General features: G+C 39.5%; 1 protein-coding gene across 1 annotated transcript in view; it reads right to left on the bottom strand.

Annotated features, from left to right (window-relative positions):
• Positions 1-14,166: 14,166 nt before the first annotated feature.
• The window catches only part of RTN1 (reticulon 1), a 248,817-nt gene continuing 242,736 nt past the window's right edge, over positions 14,167-20,247 (bottom strand). The window contains exon 9 of the mRNA XM_036843607.1: positions 14,167-14,963. Coding sequence (XP_036699502.1) covers positions 14,921-14,963 — 43 coding nt within the window. The 3' untranslated portion in view covers positions 14,167-14,920. The remainder of the gene's footprint in view (positions 14,964-20,247) is intronic.

Raw genomic sequence — 20,247 nt, forward strand, 5'->3', positions numbered from 1 at the left:
GGACCGTGGGAATCATAATAATGATCACTTTTGAACGCATTTCTGTGCTGGGTACTACAGCTGTCTGTACAGCTCCCTTAATGTTCATAATGGCTTAGTGAGGGAAGTTCTTTCGTTATCTCCACTTTTACAGACAGGGAAACTGAGGCAGGGATGACTAAGTGAATTGCCCAGGGTTACAAGAGAATAATTTTGGGTTTAAAATGGAGTCTGTATAAATCTTTCCATTATGCTACAATACCCATCTCTGTACTCTTCTAGACCTTTCCCTGTATACATTCTAGCACTGTACACATTTTACCTTGAATCAGTGATTTTCTTCTGCCTTCTCATCAAACAGTGAGCTCTTTGAAGGCAGGGATATTATTTTTCTCTGCGTCTCCAAAATCCAGCCCTGCATCAGGATCAGATTGAGTGTAACTATTAGTTCCCCGTTCCTCTGGCTGGTTAGAGAGCAGCGAAGATGATTTAACCCCCTCCTTCTTAAGTTTTCTTTACAGATGGCAAAATTGAAATCAGAGTGAAAGTAACATGACAATAGCTATCCTTTATTGAATGGAACTATACTCCAGGCACTGTCCTAAATACTTTACCTACAGTAACCTATTTAACCCTCATAACAATCCTTTGAGGTAGGTGTTATTTCCCACTTTGCATATGAGGACACAGAGTTTATGCCCTGAATCACTATGCTATACTGCCTTGGAGAGGACACAGTACATCAACAGCCTCCTTCCTCCAGGGAGAACCATATCCTGGCTTTTAACACTCTCCTGGGTCCCCTCTTTTGCAAGATTTGGCATTCAGATCCATCCCTGCCCTTCCGTGCTTTTCTCTGTGAGGCAGGGGGAGGATACCTAGAAACCACATTCCTCAAACACACTTGTCAGCTGGTTGGAGACACTGGTGGGAGATTAGCTGGCAAAGAAGCCATTCTGTTCGTCTCCTGGAATGGCAGTTTCAGGCCACCACAGTTGACTGCATCCCAGCAGTTTGGGTGGCTCCAGGGGTGGCAGGGGTGGGAATTGGTGCCTCCAGCTGTCTCCAGCTGCTTATCAGTGAGTGCAGGCATGTGGGCACTGTACAGGTTTGTGGCAGCTTTCTGGTGTCTGGGATCTTTTTTATGTAACTTCCCTTTGGTTTCTATAGCCCTTGTAGCATATTTCCTGTGATAAATTCCTCTCTTCTTGAACTACCTGGACTGGACTGCCCTAAGCCAACCTTTCTGCTGCCACCAGAATATTATTCCTACTCATCACCTCATCTGGATCACGTTGCTCTCCACTGTCTATGAGTGAGGCCAATCCCTGAGAAGACATTGCATGTATACCTTTGTAATCAGAAAAGAAAGTAAAGCTTTTTTTTTTTTAATTAAAAAAAAACTTTAAAAAGATACAGAAGATAGACAAACAAAATAGTTGAGAGTATAAAAAAAGCTTTCTGATTCTTCAGTAGCCATAGATGGTGTTCACTGGGCCAAAAGTCATGTCCTACTTCTCTCATGTTTCCATTTTACTCTGGTAACAGAAAAGATACTTTTCTCTTCCAGTCAATATTTTTCAGGCAGACTTTTGCTCAGTAGCAGAACAGCATATTAGAATACCCCAGTCCCATGCTGACACTGATTTTTAAGTTACGGTAAGCAAGTTTGCTTCTGTTTCCCCTGCTGCTGACAGGGCCAGGAGAACCCAACTGCTGCATGAGTTTGACCCCTACTTGCAAAGGAACGTATACAACACTGTATTCAGGCGTATTTGCAGTTTCTACAGTATTTGAGGTTTATGTGGTATTTGACGATGACATTGCTCTTGTTCCTGCCTCTGCATAAATCTAGTACCTCTAGAGAAAGCCTCAACTTCTTGGTTGTGTTTCTAGACCCTGGGTTAGACCAAGCCAAGGTCCCAGTCTCTGTGATGTGTTAAACATCTCACATATAGGAAGTAGTTGCATGTTTCAGTGCTTTGTGCTCAGCATTTCGGCATCTCTGATGGTTCAGTATTGGACCATGCTCAAATCCTCCTGAGAAGTAAGAATTCAAGAAAATAGAGTCTCTGTCTTCCTCACTCTGACCCTACCAGTACCAAGTAAAGGGCCTAATATGGGCACACGGCCCTGCCTCCCCATCATGGTTGGTCAGTAGGATTTTCTTATCTTAATGCCTTGCCATCTTTTGCAGATTGTGTTTCATCTTCAGGCTTGTTGCTTCATGGTCACAAATGGCTACTGTAGCCCCAGACCTTATGCCCTTGTACAAAGTGGAAAGGAGTGGAAAGGGTCCACCTGTAGAAGCCCCTCCTCCCTTTCATCAGGGAAGGAAATCTGTCCAGAGTCCTACACACTTCCTTTTATGTCTCAATGGCTAGTACTAGATCACAAGGTCACCCATGAAAGGGAGGTTAGGCCAAGGGGTATCCGCATTTCCAGCTTCTGTGGGGGTGGCAGGAGAGAAGAGGCTTCAGAACAGTTGGACAGTTACCCATGGAATGTCAGACACACATTCATTCTCTGAACTAATATTTGTCAGCCCCAACATTAGGTCTAAACCAGCTGGCTGGGTGGGCCTTTCCTAGGGGTGGTAAAGGAATCAGTGACGCTTTTAGCATTAAATAGAAAGGCGTTCTTGATCCTTGCCCATTGGGTACCTTTTAAGCCTTCATATTGGCTTTATGCCTATGTCTGCAAGATGGTTATACATCAGACAAAGATTCCATACCCCTTGGGCTTCTCACAGCTTCTGAAGTACCTGTCTTGTGATCAGGCTGAGATTCTTAGTTCCTGCGACTCCATCACACGGTCATTTGTGGTAGAATGGCAGGAACAGCATGTCCTCTAGGTAATGCCAGGTGGTTAGAGAAGCAAACAGATGGATTAGTGTCCCTGATGGAGTTATGCCAAACAAGGATAGGGCGGTGTCTCCAAAAACGGGCAGACCATGTCACTGTTGTGATAACACCTGATAAGGAGCCTCCTTTTCAACTCTGTCTCTTGACTAGTTTTTATCTGTAATCAGCAATTGCTTGGGGCTAAACAGATTTGAGTCACATGCCCATTGCATCATTTGCTGGTGGTTTTTGATTGGCTCAGGTAGTTAACCTCAATCTCCATTCTTCATCTGTAAAATTGGATTTTACATCCTGGGATTATGAAGCTTATGTAGAATAATGATGTGCTTACCATAGAGTACATGCTATTTCCCATCTTTTATTTCTATTAAATGGAAAATAAGAAACATTTCTTCTGAAATACAGATGTTAATGTCCTTTCTGCATCCCTTGCCTTCCTTAAACCTCTTGGTCATTCAACCCGTAGTGACAATTACTCCAATTAAATCAACAGTTGCTGTCCCAGAGATGGGAAATTGGTTTTCTTTCCATGTTATTTCTGCTGGATAGCAGTGACTGCTTGGAATGCTCAGTTAGGGAGGTTCTGAGGCCGAGTCTCTGCAGAGAAAGATGCCTGCCAGGTTACCAGAGAAAGGCACGGCCTCACGTGTGTTGGCATTGGACTCATTGGTTTACGTGTTTGGGTTGTGCCTTCTGTGTGCTGGGTATTGTGCTGGGCACTGAGCTTATAAAAAAGAGACCCATAGGTGGCACCAGAGAAGGCCTCTCTGAGGAAGGGAGACATAGCGGTGAGAAGGAGTCAGCCTTCTTTTATTATTCTCTTAGTGGAGGAGAGAAAGAGGTCAGAGAGACAAGGCAAAAAGAGGAAAGAGAAATAAGAGGAGGAAGGGGAGATAGAAGGGGTAAGAATCTGGAGAAGTCAGCTGTCTACTCTCATGAGAGCCTCCTTTCCTCTTGTTTCCCCTAAAAGTTCACTTTCTCTGATGAATCCACTCAGCATGTATTGAGCTTTATTACATACCAGACACTCTTATCAGTGCTTTGACTAAACACATGGACAAGATTTGACCCCTGTTTTCAAGAAAATGGCCTTGAAGGTGAAAAAGAAGGGTAGGTTTTGAAGCACACCTGCAAAGCAGTTTGTGGTTTTAGAAAATGTACATTTTGTAACTGTTTCCATGCCTTACTTAATCTTTATCATAACTCTCTGGGGTGAATTATTATGATTACCCTATTTTTCAGAAAATCACCCCAAGATGAGAGCTTCAATGACCTTGGGGATAACCTCGGGTCAGGCCCTTAAAGTTGGACAATGGCAGAGCAGTCCTTCTGACTCCAGGACTGGGGCACTGTCTGCTATGCTAGAGCTGCATTGTGGCTTTGTGACCAGGGCAGGGGATTGGGGCTGGGGTAAGGAGTGCTCTGGACTACACAGGACGTCAGCAGAGCCATGGAGGTGTGCCAATGGGCATGGGGTGAATGGAGAGGAAAAGCAGGAGCCCAATCAGAAATTTAGGTTGTGATTTCACTACAAAGATCCTTGAATTCCAAGCTCAGGAGTTTGGGTTTTATGCTGCGGGCAATGCTGCTGAGAGCAGAGATGAAGCTGCTCCCTGCTGGCAGCTGCACGGTAATTCAGTTTATTTTTGCCTAAGGTAACATTTTATCACAGGACAGAATATCATTATCAATAACGGCATTCTGATTTTTTCAAGTGAGCATCTGCAGAGTAATCAGAAACTAAATTGGGCCTGAAACAACCCATGCCATATTTAGCAAGAATGTCTTATTATTTTACTATTATTAACTTAAGTCACTGACGTTTCGAATGGTATCCTCTTTTAGAAAGGTAGCAGGGGATGATTGTTAATGCTTACTTAGCATTTTTATAGACTTTTCTAACATTCACGATCTTTCAGGAGCAGTATTCTTATTTTCCTTATTTTTTCTCATTTTAGTTAACTCTTATTTTTGAAGAATAGATAAGGTAATTCATATGAAGACGATTTGGTAAAGATAATTGGAGTAAGTACTCTCCATTTGATTTAAAAATCTTTCTCTTTTTTTTTCCTTTAACAAATTTAGAAAATGTCAGATTAATGCTGGCTGACCATTTCCTGCATATATGGTTGCAGTGGAGAATTTCCAGAGCTTATTTGGGAAAGTAAAAATACAAGCCATGGCAATTCTGAATCCCATTCCTTCCCACCTCCTCAAGGACCTTCCTCAATTAGCTCCTCCCTCATCTGTGTCTTCCTCCGACCTCATGCCCAGTTATCTCTTCCTAAATTCATGCCTTTCCTCAACCCTTCAGCCACCCTACCTCTCAATTACCAAACTTCTTGAAAGTGTGGTCTACATCTTGGCTATAATGCATTCCTTCACCCTGAATTCTAAATTACCTCCTCCTCATCTTCTAATGGCCTTTTCTCAAGCCCCAATCCCACACATCCCCTTTCCTGCAGTATTTGACACAATTACCCAGCTCTCACCAACCCTTCTTTAGAAACTCACCTCCTAATTGGTTCTTGCTTTTTCTTCTTCATTCTTTTGCTGGCTTCCTTGGGCATGCTGCCTGGGTTCCATCCTTGGTCTTCTCTTCAGGCTCTCTTAACCCTTCCCTTGAATAGAGTTGAATCTACACAAATAACTCTCAGGTTGTATCTCCTGCCCGACCTCTCCTCTAAGAATTAATCTTGTAGACTAGACTAAACATTCTCATCAGCCTATGCTGCCAGCATGTCAAATTCAACCAGTTCAGAATCAAAATCTGCATTGCAGGTGGTTTTTCTGCCTATTGAAAACATACTTGTATTGTCAGCCCATCTGAAACGCTGTATCATCCACAAATTTTTTTCTTGATCCCAATAATCTCAGTGCTTCCAGAGCACTTTATTCAAATTTTTTTATGGTTAGTAATTGTAGGCTGAGTGGTCTAATAGTTTTCTGTGTGATAGTCTTATTACTAAATAGCTGTGTAGCATTTACACCTCAGTTTTCTCATCTGTAAATGAGGCCTTAATTTAGGGTAGTCTTGAGAATTAAATAAATTAATAAACACTTTAAAGTGTTTAAAACAATGCCTGGAACAAAACAAACAACTCCATATATTTATGTTGTCATCGTTATACTATGAACTCCTTAAAAGTGGGAACTGTGTTTTACTCATTTTTTAATCTCCTGTAGCACTTAGCATAGCAATTTTCACATAATAGATGCTTCAGATATTGTTGAAATGGATAACAGGAGAGATTCATGTGCTCAGAAGTTTTTTAAATCTAGAGCTCAAAATCTCCTGCAGTTTAGGTTTTAGTAGAAAAAAGAAAAATACTGGAGAAAAAGGCAACTTCCTCAGGGTCTCACACCCCTTTTATATGTAGGCTGGTATAGCAAGAACTGACATTCATAAAAGTCTTACTGATCATTACCATTACAAGACCCTGAAGAACATTGTGAACCACCAGATTAAGCTGCACATAACGTTTGCTTCTAAGTGAATTTTATTACATCAGAATTATTCCTTAATAATTAGTTTTAAATGATAACTCTTATTTAACCATGATTTCAGTTAATGAGAACTTTGGATTCCCAGCTCTGCAAGATCAGTGAGCTTCTGGAGTTGAAGAATGAATTGTCACCGTGGCTCCAACATAACAGTTTTTTTTTTTTTTTTTTCCTGTTCCACTGTGAATTCATTCTGGTTCAGGATGAATTTGTATATAAAATTAAGCCATGATATCTTGAAGATTTGTGCACTCTTCTTTACTGCCTCTATTCACGGCAGGGTTGTTAGGTAATACCTGGATTTAAGCACTTTTGTCTTTAACTACAAAGGTCAAAGCAGCAAAATTGTATGTTTGGAAAAATACTCAACCTCCTGTAGTTAAGTCCTTGGACTCCATTGTGTTATGCCTGTTTATAATTAATATACTTCACTTGAGTTTTTATTACTAGCAATCAAATAGTCTTGCTGAGGCAGCATTGCTCCTGAGTTAGAGATTGTAGTGAGGGGGCAGAGAAACACAGGAAAGGCGATGTTCTTTCTCAGTGGAAAGAGCCCAGGCCTCAAAATCAGACAAATAGTGATCCAAGTCCTTGTTTCATCACTTACTAGTTATGTAAACTTGTGCCAGTTATTTAAACATCTTGACATTCAGTTTCCTCATTTGGACAATAAAAATAAAAATATTAATCATGCAGGATTTTGAAATTCTGAGGATTAGAAGTCATGTTTGTAAAGAGCCCACCAGGCACAGTGTCTGGTTCAATGGTGCTATATTATTGTTAACAAGTTTCATTTTAATAGCTTCAAAGTAACCTTATTGACTAATAAATCATGCAGCTAAATTATAAAATAATTAGTTAATTGGCTAAATACATTTAATATAATAACCAATTTAGGAATTAAAGAATAAAATTTAAATAGGGTAAATTTTTATAAAAAAGAAAATAAATAAATGCACTTTACTTGTTAAGAAGAAACTCTATAAAGGCCCGGAAAGAATTGCTCTTGGTTTAGCACTATTCTTCCCAATGGAGATTAAAAATTCTACCATGAACTGGGTACCCAAATGAGTTCATGTGGGTAACCTAAAAGAATATAATAGAGTCCCTGAAGAAAGTTCCACTTATTCTGTTGGAAATACATTTTTTTGTAGCAAACATCTGGCTGTTGTCTCCCACTTAGAGGAAGCAAAGACATGAGCTAGATTCTATTGTTGCAAATTGGTTGACCATATACGCATGGATTTATTTCTGGGCTCTCTATTCTCTTCCATTGGTCTATATGTCTATTTTTTTTTAAATTTTATTTATTTATTTATTTATTTATGTTTGGCTGTGTTGGGTCTTTGTTGCTGTGTATGGGCTTTCTCTAGTTGCGGTGAGCGGGGGCTACTCTTCGTTGCGGTGCGCGGGCTCCTCATTGCAGTGGCTTCTCTTGTTGTGGAACAGGGGTTCTAGGCGCGCGGGCTTCAGTAGTTGCGGCACACGGGCTTAATTGCTCTGCAGCATGTGGGATCTTCCCGAACCAGGGCTTGAACCCGTGTCCCCTGCATTGGCAGGCGGATTCTTAACCACTGCGCCACCAGGGAAGCCCTATATGTCTATTTTAATGCCAGTATCATACTGTTCTAATTACCATAGATTTCTAGTATAGTTTGAAATCAGGGAGCATGATACCTCCAACTCTGTTCTTCCTTCTCAAGATTGCTTAAGCTATTCAGGGTTTGTGATTCCATTGCATTTTCTATTTCTGTGAAAAATGCCACTGGACTTTTGATAGGGATTGCACTAAATTTGTATATCACTTTGGGTATTATGTACATTTTAACAATATCAATTCTTCCAATCCATGAACATGAGTATCCATTTATTTGGGTCTTCATCAATTTCTTTCATCAATGTCTTATAGTATTCCGTGCACAGACCTTTCACCTCCTTAGTTAAATTTATTCCTAGGTATTTTATTCTTTTTGATGCTACTGTAAATGGGATTGTTTTCTTGATTTCCTTTTTGGATAGATCAATGTTGATGTAAAGAAATACAATTAATTTTTGGATGTTGACTTTGTATCCTGCAACTTTACTGTATTTGTTTTTTAGTTCTAACAATGTGTGTGTGTGTGTGTAATCTTTAGGGTTTTCTACATACAGGATCATGTCATCTGCAAATAGAGATAATTTTACTTCTTCTATTCTGCTTTGGATGCCTTTTATTTCTTTTCCTTGTGTGATTGCTCTTGCTAGTACTTCCAGTACTAGGTTAAATATAAGTGGTAAGAGTGGGCATCAGATCTTAGAGGAAGAGGTTTCAGTTTTTGCCATTGATTATGATGTTAGCTGCGGGCTTTTCATAAACGGCCTTTATTATGTTGAAGAAATTTCCTTTTATACCTATTTTGTTGAGAATTTTTATCATGAATGGATGTTGATCTTTGTCAAATGCTTTCTCTGCATCTGAGAAGCTCATGTGATTTTTATCTTTTATTCTGTTAATGTGGGGTATCACATTGATTGATTTGCATATGTTGAACTAAACTCGTATCCCAGGGATAAATCCTACTTGGCCATGGTGTATAATCTTTTTGATGATGCTGTTGAATTCAGTTTGCTAGTATTTTATTGAGGATTTCTGCATCTATGTTCATCAGAGATATTGGCTTGTAGTTTTCTTTTCTTGTGTCTTTATTTGGCTTTTGTATCAGGGCAATGCTGGCCTCATAAAATGAGTCTGAAAGTATTCTCTCTACTTCCAGTTTTTGGAAGAGTTTAAGAAGGATTGGTATTCATTCTTCTTTGGATGTTTAGTAGAATTCAGCTATGAAGCCATCTGGTCCTGTGCTTTTCTTTATTAGGGGGTTTTTGATTACTACATCAATCTCCTTATTTGTTATTGGTCTGTTTAGGCATTCTATTTCTTCTTGGTAAAGTCTTGGTAGGTTGTGTGTTTCTAGAAATTTATCCATTTCTCCTTTGTTATCCAATTGGTGTGCATATAATTGTTCATAATAGTCTCTTATGATCCTTTTTATTTCTGAAGCTTCTATTGTAATGTCTCTTTTGTTTCTGATTTCATGTCTTTTCTCTTTTTTATGTAGCTAAGTGTTTGTCAATTTTATTTTTTGAAAAACAAACTTAGTTTTGTTGATTTTTAAAAATTGTTTTTCTATTCTCTATTTGACTTATTTCTGCTCCAATCTTTATTTCCTTCCTTCTTCTAACTTTAGATTTAGTTTGTTCTTTTTTAGTTCCTTGGGGTGTAAAGTTACATCATTTATTTGACATCTTCTTTTTTAATGTAGGTGTTTATCACCATAAACTTTCCTTAGTACTGCCTTTGCTGCATCCCATAAGTTTTGGTAATTTGTGTTTTTGTTTTCATTTTTCATGAGAAATTTTTAAAATTCCCTTTTGATCCAGTGGTTGTTCAAGAGTGTATTATTTAATTTCCATGTGTTTATGAATTTTCCACATTTTCTTTCTGTTACTGATTTCTAGCTTCATTCCATTGTGGTCCAAAAGACACATGATATAATTTCTATTTTATTAAATTTGTTAAGAGTTGTTTTGTGACCTAACATGTGATCTATCATGGAGAATATTCCATGTGCACTTGAGAAGAATGTGTATTCCTCTGCTGTTGGGTAAAAGTTGTATATGTCTGTTAGGTCCAGTTGACCTCTAGTGTTGTTCAAGTCCACTGTTTCTTTATCAGTCTTTCTGTCTGGATGTCTATCCATTATTGAATGTGAGGTGTTGAAGTCTCCTCCTATTATTGTATTGTATTGTTGTAAATTTCTTCATTCAGATTTGTCATTATTTGTTTTATATACTTAGGTGTTCTAAAGTTGGATGCGTATATATTTACAATCGTTATATCTTCCTGTTGAATTGACCCTTTTATCATTATGTAATACATTCTTTGTCTCCAAACACAGTTTTTTTAAAAAATCAATTTATTTATTTATTTAATTTTTATTTTTGGCTGCGTTGGGTCTTTGTTGCTGCACGCGGGCTTTCTCTAGTTGTGGCGAGCGGGGGCTACTCTTCATTGTGGTGTGCAGGCTTCTCATTGCAGGGGCTTCTCTTGTTGTGGAGTGCAGGCTCTAGGCATGCGGGCTTCAGTAGTTGTGGCACGCAGGCTCAGTAGTTGTAGTTCATGGGCTCTAGAGTGCAGGCTCAGTAGTTGTGGCACATGGGCTCAGTTGCTCCGCAGCATGTGGGATCTTCCTGGACCAGGGATCAAACCCGTATCCCCTGCATTGGCAGGTGGATTCTTAACCACTGCAACACCAGGGAAGTCCCCCAAACACAGTTTTGACTTAAAGTCTACTTTACCAACAAACTTCATACTTTATATTCTCATGTTGCCATTTAGTGTCCTTTCATTTCTACTTGCAAAACTCACTTTAGCATATTGGGGAGCAACCAGAGAGAACTAATTCCAGCAGGATTCTTTTAAAAGGCAACTGGGACACAGGATACAAAATAATTCATTTCAATTTACTCATCAAAGAAAATGTGGCCAGCCAAATTAATTCTGTAATATTGAATGTATTGAACTAAAGAAAAAATTTAAAGAAAAAAATCATAGTGAGGAGCTTGAGATTGGTGCCAATATAAAGCACTAGAGAAGAAGGTTGGAGTGTGAAGAGAAAAAAGTCCTTTGCCCAGATCTACAGAGTTTGTTTATTGCTCCTTAACCACAACCACACTGGCTGATGCCAAACCGCAGTGGGGTCTACTGTATGTCCCACCCACTCCCTACACTCAGAAGAGAGTGCTAAAGTTCAGACGCCTGAAGCTGCCCTATTCAATGACAAAGTGGCAGTTGCTGGAACCCCATAATAGTGAAGCAAGGCCCAACACTCGGCTACACTCAAGTACACTTTGGTAAAGGAGGAGCTGTCCCATTACTTCTCAGCAGTAATTCCTTACAGTGAGAAACAACTGGGGAAACAGAGCTGGGCTCTGCACAGAAGGAAAAATCTTCACAGTGGTGTAAGGGCCAGCATGAGGCTCAGGGGGTTCTATGAGTTGAACTGTGTCCCCAGTAAAAGATATGTTGAAGTCCCAAACCCCAGAATGTGAGCTTATTTGGAAACAGGATCTTTACAGACCAATCAAGTTAAAATGAGGTCATTGGGGGCCCTAATCCATATGACCGGTGTCGTTATGAAAAGGGAAAATTTGTACACAGAGGGAAGATGATGTGAAGACACACAGTGAGAAGATGGCCTTGTGCCTGGAGTGATGCATCTACAAGCCAAGGAATGCCATGGACTGCTGGCAACCACCAGAAGCTAGAAGAGGCAAGGAAGAATCCTCCCCTAGAGCTATCAGAGAGAGCACGGCCCTGCCAACACCTTGGTTTTGGACTTTTAACCACCAGAACTGTGCCAGAATAAATTTCTGTCATTTTTTTTAAAACTTTTTTTTTTAATATATATTTTTCAACATCTTTATTGGAGTATAATTGCTTTACAATGTTGTGTTAGTTTCTGTTGTTTAACAAAGTGAATCAGCTATACGTATACATATATCCCCATATCCCCTCCCTCTTGCGTCTCTCTCCCACCCTCATTATCTGTCATTTTAAGTCATCCAGTGTTTGGTACTTTGTTAGGGCAATACAAGGAAACTGATATAGGTGGGGAAAGAGCAGAGAATATACAACTATCCTACTCCCTTTTTCCTGAAATGATCCATAAAACATACCACAGCTTCTACACCTACTCACCCCCTGCTTGCTTAACTCATGTGTAGGCTATAAGAATCTTCTACTGTTCACTACTTTCAGGATAACCTCACTCACTCTGTGTCCCTGAGGGCTCTATCCTTGGTCTGCTTCTTACCTGGGCATTGGGTCCTCACATTATTTCCATCATCTCAAATATCATTCTGACTGATGCTTCCTGTAAAAGCAGGATCATATGTGCCCCGTGTTCCATCTGTTAAAATTCTGCATCCATACCTATCATTTTGTCAGGCTGGAGTTTCCTCAGGAAACTTTCTTCACCACTGCTAGCAAACAGAATTCCTCATTAGATCCTCTGAATGAGCAGCTGCTTATGAAAGGAATTCTGGGCTCTCCAGAGGGAGGCAAATGCTGCACATGCAGACCTTGAAGGAGGTTAATTTGACACAATAAAGCCATTTAGAAGAAACTTTATCTCAAAGGTTGTACACTGAAACACACACACACACACACACACACACACACACACACACACACACACACTCCTCTTCTATATCTAGTAACCATAAAAAATAGCAAGCACCAAACCAAGCTTATTATCTTCCTTCCCCAGACAAGCTCTTCTGGGCTTTCTAACCTGAAAAATGGTACTGCACTCTCCTGATCAGCTAGTCTTTGACAGAGCTGGGGTTAGGGTGAGGTAAGCAAGCTGCCTAGGGTGCAGAATTTAAGGAGGCACTCACTCTCAGGGTCAGCCTTGGTCTTGAACTCCCACATGTAGTCAATCACCAACTCCAGTCCCATCCCCCTCCATGTCATCTCTCTTAGAGGCTCCTCTGTGCACAGTGGGTGCTAGGCATGTTGGGTTGATATAGAGGATCAGGGACAGGTGAATATATCCTTTGTATTCTCAGCTACCTTAGTAGAAGCCTTGTCATTCATTTGTCACCTGTCTGCTGTTAGTTATGTCACAATTATCTCCTATATTCTTCTAATCTCCAGTATCATACATCCTCATTGTGTCTGTGCGACTCTCTGAGATCTAAAAAATAGAGCACAAAATCCTTAACATTTAAGTTTCTTTTTAGTGTGGTTCAACCCACCCTTTCAGCCTTGCCTGGCACTACATTCCCACCCAAGCACTTTACAGCACAATTCAGCATATTACTCACTGTTCTCTGCATATGCCATGCGCCTCCATGTCATAGCACCTTAGTCCATGTTCTTTCTTCATACTGGGATGAACCTTCTCCCTCTGGAAAAAGCCAAATCAGAACCCAGCCCCAAAGTCCACCTCTGAGTATCCTTCTCTGTTGCTCTAGTCTTACATTGCAGCTCTTATTTCATGCTGCCTTTTACTTAGTGAGCATTTCCACATAGCCATCTCCCATCACCCCCAGTCTTGGCTGTTGGCACAGTGTCCAGCTAGTTAGCTGTGTTGTCATCACAATACTTTGCACAGAAGGGTAACTCCATGAGTACTTATTGAACCCAAGTCCAAAACTGGTCAAAGGCAGCTTTTTTTAAGTAACTATACTTTTTTCTCTAATTTTTATTTCTCCTTTTGCTATTACTTTCATCCACTTCTACCTCATCATCTTTGACATTTGACTTTAACAGTGAAATAACATAGGCAATTGGACTTCTGCAAAAAGTAGTGAACAATCCTTAGAAGACTTAGCTTGGTGAGGGCAGGAATGACTATCTCTCTTATTCACAGCCCTGTTCTGAGTGCTTGGCACACAGTAGGTGCTCCACAAGTAATTACCAAAACAGTGAGTTCATAGCAATTATAATTGTTTTATGACAGTATTGTGTTGCATATTATTATAAGAAGTTTATGAAAGGATTTATATAACTTTCAAGTTTTTAAAAAACTATTTAAATTATCTGCATAAACCTCACAGAGTACAATATTAAGGGTGTTTTCCAGTTTTACCAGTCTCCAGTGATTTCTATTAATAACCCAAAGGAGCCATATACTATGTTGGATTTGGACTATGTGGTCCTGGACACAGGAGTAAAGTGGGCACTTGGCTTCAGCCTTCCCAGCACGTTCACAGGAGATTTTATTTCTTAGAGCTTTTGCATTTTCTGGTGAGATCATGAGAAGAGAGGGAGAAGTTTCTACATTTAGTAACATTTATTTATGCATTCAGTATCAAGTACATCAGTGCAAATATCCAGAGTCCATAATTAAGTCCATTAGGAACTACAGAGAGAGTAATACAAATTGTAATAAAGTTAACATGCTGGTACTTTTTAGTTACCATACATGTAAATCAGCCCGTCAGTCTCACACAACAAAAGTACTGCATGTTTGTTTTGGGTTTATTTGTTTATTTAATTATTTTAAGTTATACAAAACTGATTACCCTAAGTACGGTCGACTTGTTTTTATTTTTATGTTGTGTGTGTTGGAAAAACACTTAAACATCGATCTACAAGTCTATATATTGTTATTAAAGATTAATCCAAGCAACAACCCAAGGACATATAAGCGATTTCCACTATTGCATCAGTGCACTGGGCAGGAAAGGCCTAGCCACAGGGAACATGAGAAGCTACAGAAGCACTGCAGAGAGAAGAACACCGACGAAGGAAAGATAACTTGGGTTCTCACCATCATGCACTTTTTTTTAGCAACACAAAATTAAAAACCACATCTAATACACTTTTCTCTATGCTTTAGTGCTTGACACAAGTGACTCAAATATTCTAAGAGTACAGAAACAGCCTAAAAACAGCTGTTTTAAAGTTTGTCTCTAAGATTATGATACTGGGGGGGAGAAACAATCAATTTATAGTAACATATAAGACAGAGCTGTTACCACTTCAGACATTCCTCTTGGTGTCCAGTCCCTGGTGGGGTACTGATTTATTCAGTGTGCCTTTTAGCGCCTGGGATTTTAGCCTGAATCCTAAAAAAACAATATCAGAAGATGGTAAATCACAAGTGTTATTAATGAAATCGTTTTATGACATCATTATGTGTTGTTGCTTTAATTAGCTAAGTGACCAAATAGCTTAATATTTCAAAAGATATTATAATTTTTATGTATGAGTGTCTATAAACACATTTCTATGCAGCAATAAGAAGAAAGTATAAATTAGATAATGAATGACCCAAGGAAGCCATATTCCTTAAATTATAACTTTTTAGGTAGACAAAGAGGTCAATTTATCTCAGAATTATAGAAACTGTGATATAGTTAGATGACCATTTATCACTCAGTCTGGGACACTTCTGAAAGAGAAAGAGGGTGCTGTTACTAACTATGCTAGGACAACAAGCATAAACATGGATGGTTCCAGGTAAAGAAACATATGGTCACCCTCAGCATAAACTGCCCAGAGCTAGAATTAAGAAACCTGAATCCTAGTTTCAGCTCTCTACTAATTAGCTGTGTGACATAGGCCAGCTAATGAGCTTTCCTGGTCCTAGAGCATTTATTGGGTGCAAATTAGATATCTCCAATGCCCCTAAAATTCTGTGATTCTCACAGTATGGCAGTATTATTTTAGGGTAGGTTTATACTGGAAGCATTTTGTTTCATTAAATCAAAGCTTTATGAGCTCCCCATGCAGAGTCTGACTGAGACCTTCCTCTGTCCTAGGCACCCTTCTACATGTTGGAATTCAGTGAACAGAAGGGAGAAGGTCCTGCTTTCATGCAGCTTTCATTCTCCTAGGGGTTGAGGAACCATAAATAAACAAGTAGATAAACAAGAGAAGTACATATGGTGATAAATGCTATAAAAAAAAAAAAGCCCAAACAAGATGGAATGATAGGCAGTGAGGGGGCAGCAGTGATAAGGTGGGAGATGCCTACTTTAAATCCACTGATGTGAGAAACAGATGCCCAAAGAGGCCACCAGGCAAATATCTGGGTTTGAAGTGATTCAGGAAGAGGAAGCAGGGAGTGCAGAGGCCATAAAGTGAGGACAAGATTAGGAAGCAAGAAGAGTAGAGACCAGTGTGCTTGGGGAGCGAGGAGGGGAGGTCTGAGAGGCAGGTGGTAACCCGACGGTGTTGGAACTTGTGGGCAGTGGTAAGGAATTTAGATTCTATTCTGTGGATGGGAAGCCATTGATGAATTTTAGGCAGAGGAATGATGTGATCAAAGAAGATCATAATGGTGGTTATGTGAAAAAACTGGGGAAACAGAGGTGAGAGCAATAACGGATGGGGGAAAACTATAGCAGTCCAGGTGCCAGATGGCAGTGGCCTGGGTGTTATGAAACTGGAGCCTTGGAAATGGATTGAAGTGAACACTCTGGGGATCTAGTGTGGAGATGGAGCTGACAGGACCCACCTGTCATGTTGATGGATTGAATGTGCAGGCAAGGGAAAGACAAGAGAGTAATCAAGGAAGATTCTTTGATTTTTGGCCTGAGCAACCAGGTGAATGATAATGCCATTTACCAAGACAGTGACGACTGAAGGAAAAATAAATTCTGGGCTGAAATTGCAAGATCTGTTTGGCCACTTGAATTTGAAACATCTTTGGGACATTTAAGAGAAAACATCAGATAAGCAGATGAATAGAACTGGCTCTCAGTAAACCTTTCCTTTTTAGATTTATTTTTATTATTTATTTATTTATTTTTATTTATTTTTGGCTGCATCAGGTCTTAGTTGCAGCACGCGGGATCTTCGTTAAGGCATGCAGGATCTTTTCTTGCAGCGCGCACGCTTCTCTCTAGTTGTGGCATGTAGGCTCCAGGGCGCATGGGGCTCTGTAGTTTGTGGCACGCAGGCTCTCCAGTTGAGGCGCGTGGGCTTAGTTGCCTTGTGGCATGTGGGATCTTAGTTCCCTGACCAGGGATCAAACCCGTAACCCCTGCATTGTAAGGCGGGGTTCTTTACCACTGGACAACCAGGGAAGTCCCTCAGTAAACCTTTTGATTTAGACTTTATACATCTATTCATAACATCTAGACTTGCACTGATTTTTAAAAAAATGTCTCAAGCACATCACTGACTCATATTTAGCTATGACCAGTTAACCAATTAAAACCCTCCAGGTATTTTTTTTGTACATAGTACTGTTGTACCCTATCTCATCTTCACCTCCCTCTCCTCCCATTCTATATTTGTAAAGCTGACTTTTTAAAAACCTAAACTTGTAGAGATACATGTTTTGGAGCCCTTGACACAGAGATAACCTTTGAGGCCACAGGACTGGATGAAAGGTGAACCAGAGAAGGAGGAGCCAAGAGAAGACACTGGGAGAAAGCAGCTGAGGCTTGAGCAGTGTCACTAGTCAAGACGAGTGTTTAACAAAGATAGCAGTAGTGGTGAAGAGTATCTGAGAGGTTGAGAGGGATGAGGATGGAGTGATGACTGCAAGATATGGCAATATGGAAGTCACTGGGTCTCTGACAGAGAGCAACTTCAGTGTTCAGGGTGAAGGCCTAATTGAAGTGAGGTGGGGAGAGATGAAAGAGATAGCAAGGACATAAGACTGGAGAAATTATGATTGTGGATATAAGCACGTAGAGGCAGAAACTGATCATGCAGCTTAGAGTACGAAACATTCCAATAGAGACACCTTAGGTCTGTCTTCTCAAAAGGTTAAGATCTAGAGCTCTACCCACCACCAGTCCCTCCCATCAGGAAGCTTGCACAAGCTTCTTAGATAGCCTCATCCACCAGAGGGTAGACAGCAGAAGCAAGAAGAACTACAATTCTGCAGCCTGTGGAAAGAAAACCACATTCACAGAAAGATAGACAAAATGAAAAGGCAGGAGTTTTTACCAGATGAAGGAACAAGATAAAACCCCAGAAAAACAACTAAATGAAATGGAGATAGGCAACCTTCCAGAAAAAGAATTCAGAATAATGATAGTGAAGATGATATAGGATCTCAGAAAAAGAATGGAGGCAAAGATCGAGAGGATGCAAGAAATGCTTAATAAAGACCTAGAAGAATTAAAGAACAAACACCTAGAAGAATTAAAGAACAAACAAACAGAGATGAACAATACAATAACTGAAATGAAAAATACACTAGAAGGAATCAATAGCAGAATAACTGGGGCAGAAGAACGAATAAGTGACCTGGAAGACAGAATGGTGAAATTCACTGCTGCAGAACAGAATAAAGAAAAAAGAATGAAAGGAAATGAAGACAGCCTAAGAGACCTCTGGGACAACATTAAATGCAACAACATTCGCATTATAGGGGTCCCAGAAGGAGAAGAGAGAGAGAAAGGACCAGAGAAAATATTTGAAGAGATTATAGTCGAAAACTTTCCCAACATGGGAAAGGAAATAGCCGCCCAAGTCCAGGAAGTGCAGAGAGTCCCATACAGGGTAAACCCAAGGAGAAATGCGCCAAGACACATAGTAATCAAATTGACAAAAATTAAAGACAAAGAAAAATTATTGAAAGCAACAAGGGAAAAAGGACAAATAACATACAAGGGAAGTCTCATAAGGTTAACAGCTGATTTCTCAGCAGAAACTCTACAAGCCAGAAGGGAGTGGCATGATATATTTAAAGTGATGAAAGGGAAGAACGTACAACCAAGATTACTCTACCCGGCAAGGATCACATTCACATTCAGTAGAGAAATCGAAAGCTTTACAGACAAGCAAAAGCTAAGAGAATTCAGCACCACCAAACCAGCTCTACAACAAATGCTAAAGGAACTTCTCTAAGTGGGAAACACAAGAGAAGAAAAGGACCTACAAAAACAAACTCAAAACAATTAAGAAAATGGTAATAGGAAAATACATATCGATAATTACCTTAAATGTGAATGGATTAAATGTTCCAACCAAAAGACACAGGCTCACTGAATGGATACAAAAATAAGACCCATATATATGCTGTCTACAAGAGACCCACTTCAGACCTAGGGACACATACAGAGTGAAAGTGAGGGGATGGAAAAAGATATTCCATGCAAATGGAAATCAAAAGAAAGCTGGAGAAACAATACTCATATCAGATAAAATAGACTTTAAAATAAAGAATGTTATGAGACAAGGAAGGACACTACATAATGATCAAGGGATCAATCCAAGAAGAAGATATAACAATTATAAATATATATGCTCCCAACATAGGAGCACCTCAATACATAAGGCAAATGCTAACAGCTATAAAAGAGGAAACTGACAATAACACAGTAATAGTGGGGGACTTTAACACCTCACTTACACCAATGGACAGATCATCCAGACAGAAAATTAATAAGGAAACACAAGCTTTAAATGACACAATAGACCAGAGAGATTTCATTGATATTTATAGGACATTCCATCCAAAAACAGCAGATTGCACTTTCTTCTCAAGTGCACACAGAACATTCTCCAGGATAGATCACATCTTGGGTCACAAATCAAGCCTCAGTATATTTAAGAAAACTGAAATCATATCAAGCATCTTTTCTGACCACAGCGCTATGAGATTCAAAATCAATTACAGGAGAAAAAACGTAAAAAACACAAACACATGGAGGCTAAACAATACATTACTAAATAACCAAGAGATCACTGAAGAAATCAAAGAGGAAATCAAAAAATACCTAGAGACAAATGACAACGAAAACACGATGATCCAAAACCTATGAGATGCAGCAAAAGCAGTTCTAAGAGGGAAGTTTATAGCAATACAATCCTACCTCAAGAAAAAAGAAACATCTTAAATAAACAAACTAACCATACACCTAAAGGAACTAGAGAATGCAGAACAAACAAAACCCAAAGTTAGTAGAAGGAAAGAAATCGTAAAGATCAGAGCAGAAATAAATGACATAGAAACAAAGAAAACAATAGCAAAAATCAATAAAACTAAAAGCTGGTTCTTTGAGAAGATAAACAAAATTGACAAATCTTTAGCCAGACTCACCAAGAAAAGTAGGGAGAGGACTCAAGTCAATACAATTAGAAATGAAAAAGGAGAAGTTACAATGGACACCGCAGAAATACAAAGCATCCTAAGAAACTACTACAAGCAACTCTATGCCAATAAAATGGACAACCTGGAAGAAATGCTTAGAAAGGTATAACCTTCCAAGACTGAACCAGGAAGAAATAGAACATATGAACAGACCAAGTAATGAAATTGAAACTGTGATTAAAAATCTTCCAAGAAACAGACATCTAGGACCAGATGGCTTCACAGGTGAATTCTATAAAGCATTTAGAGAAGAGCTAACACCCATCCTTCTCAAACTCTTCCAAAAAACTGCA

Source organism: Balaenoptera musculus, chromosome 2 (assembly GCF_009873245.2).
Source record: "Balaenoptera musculus isolate JJ_BM4_2016_0621 chromosome 2, mBalMus1.pri.v3, whole genome shotgun sequence".
NCBI lineage: Eukaryota > Metazoa > Chordata > Mammalia > Artiodactyla > Balaenopteridae > Balaenoptera > Balaenoptera musculus.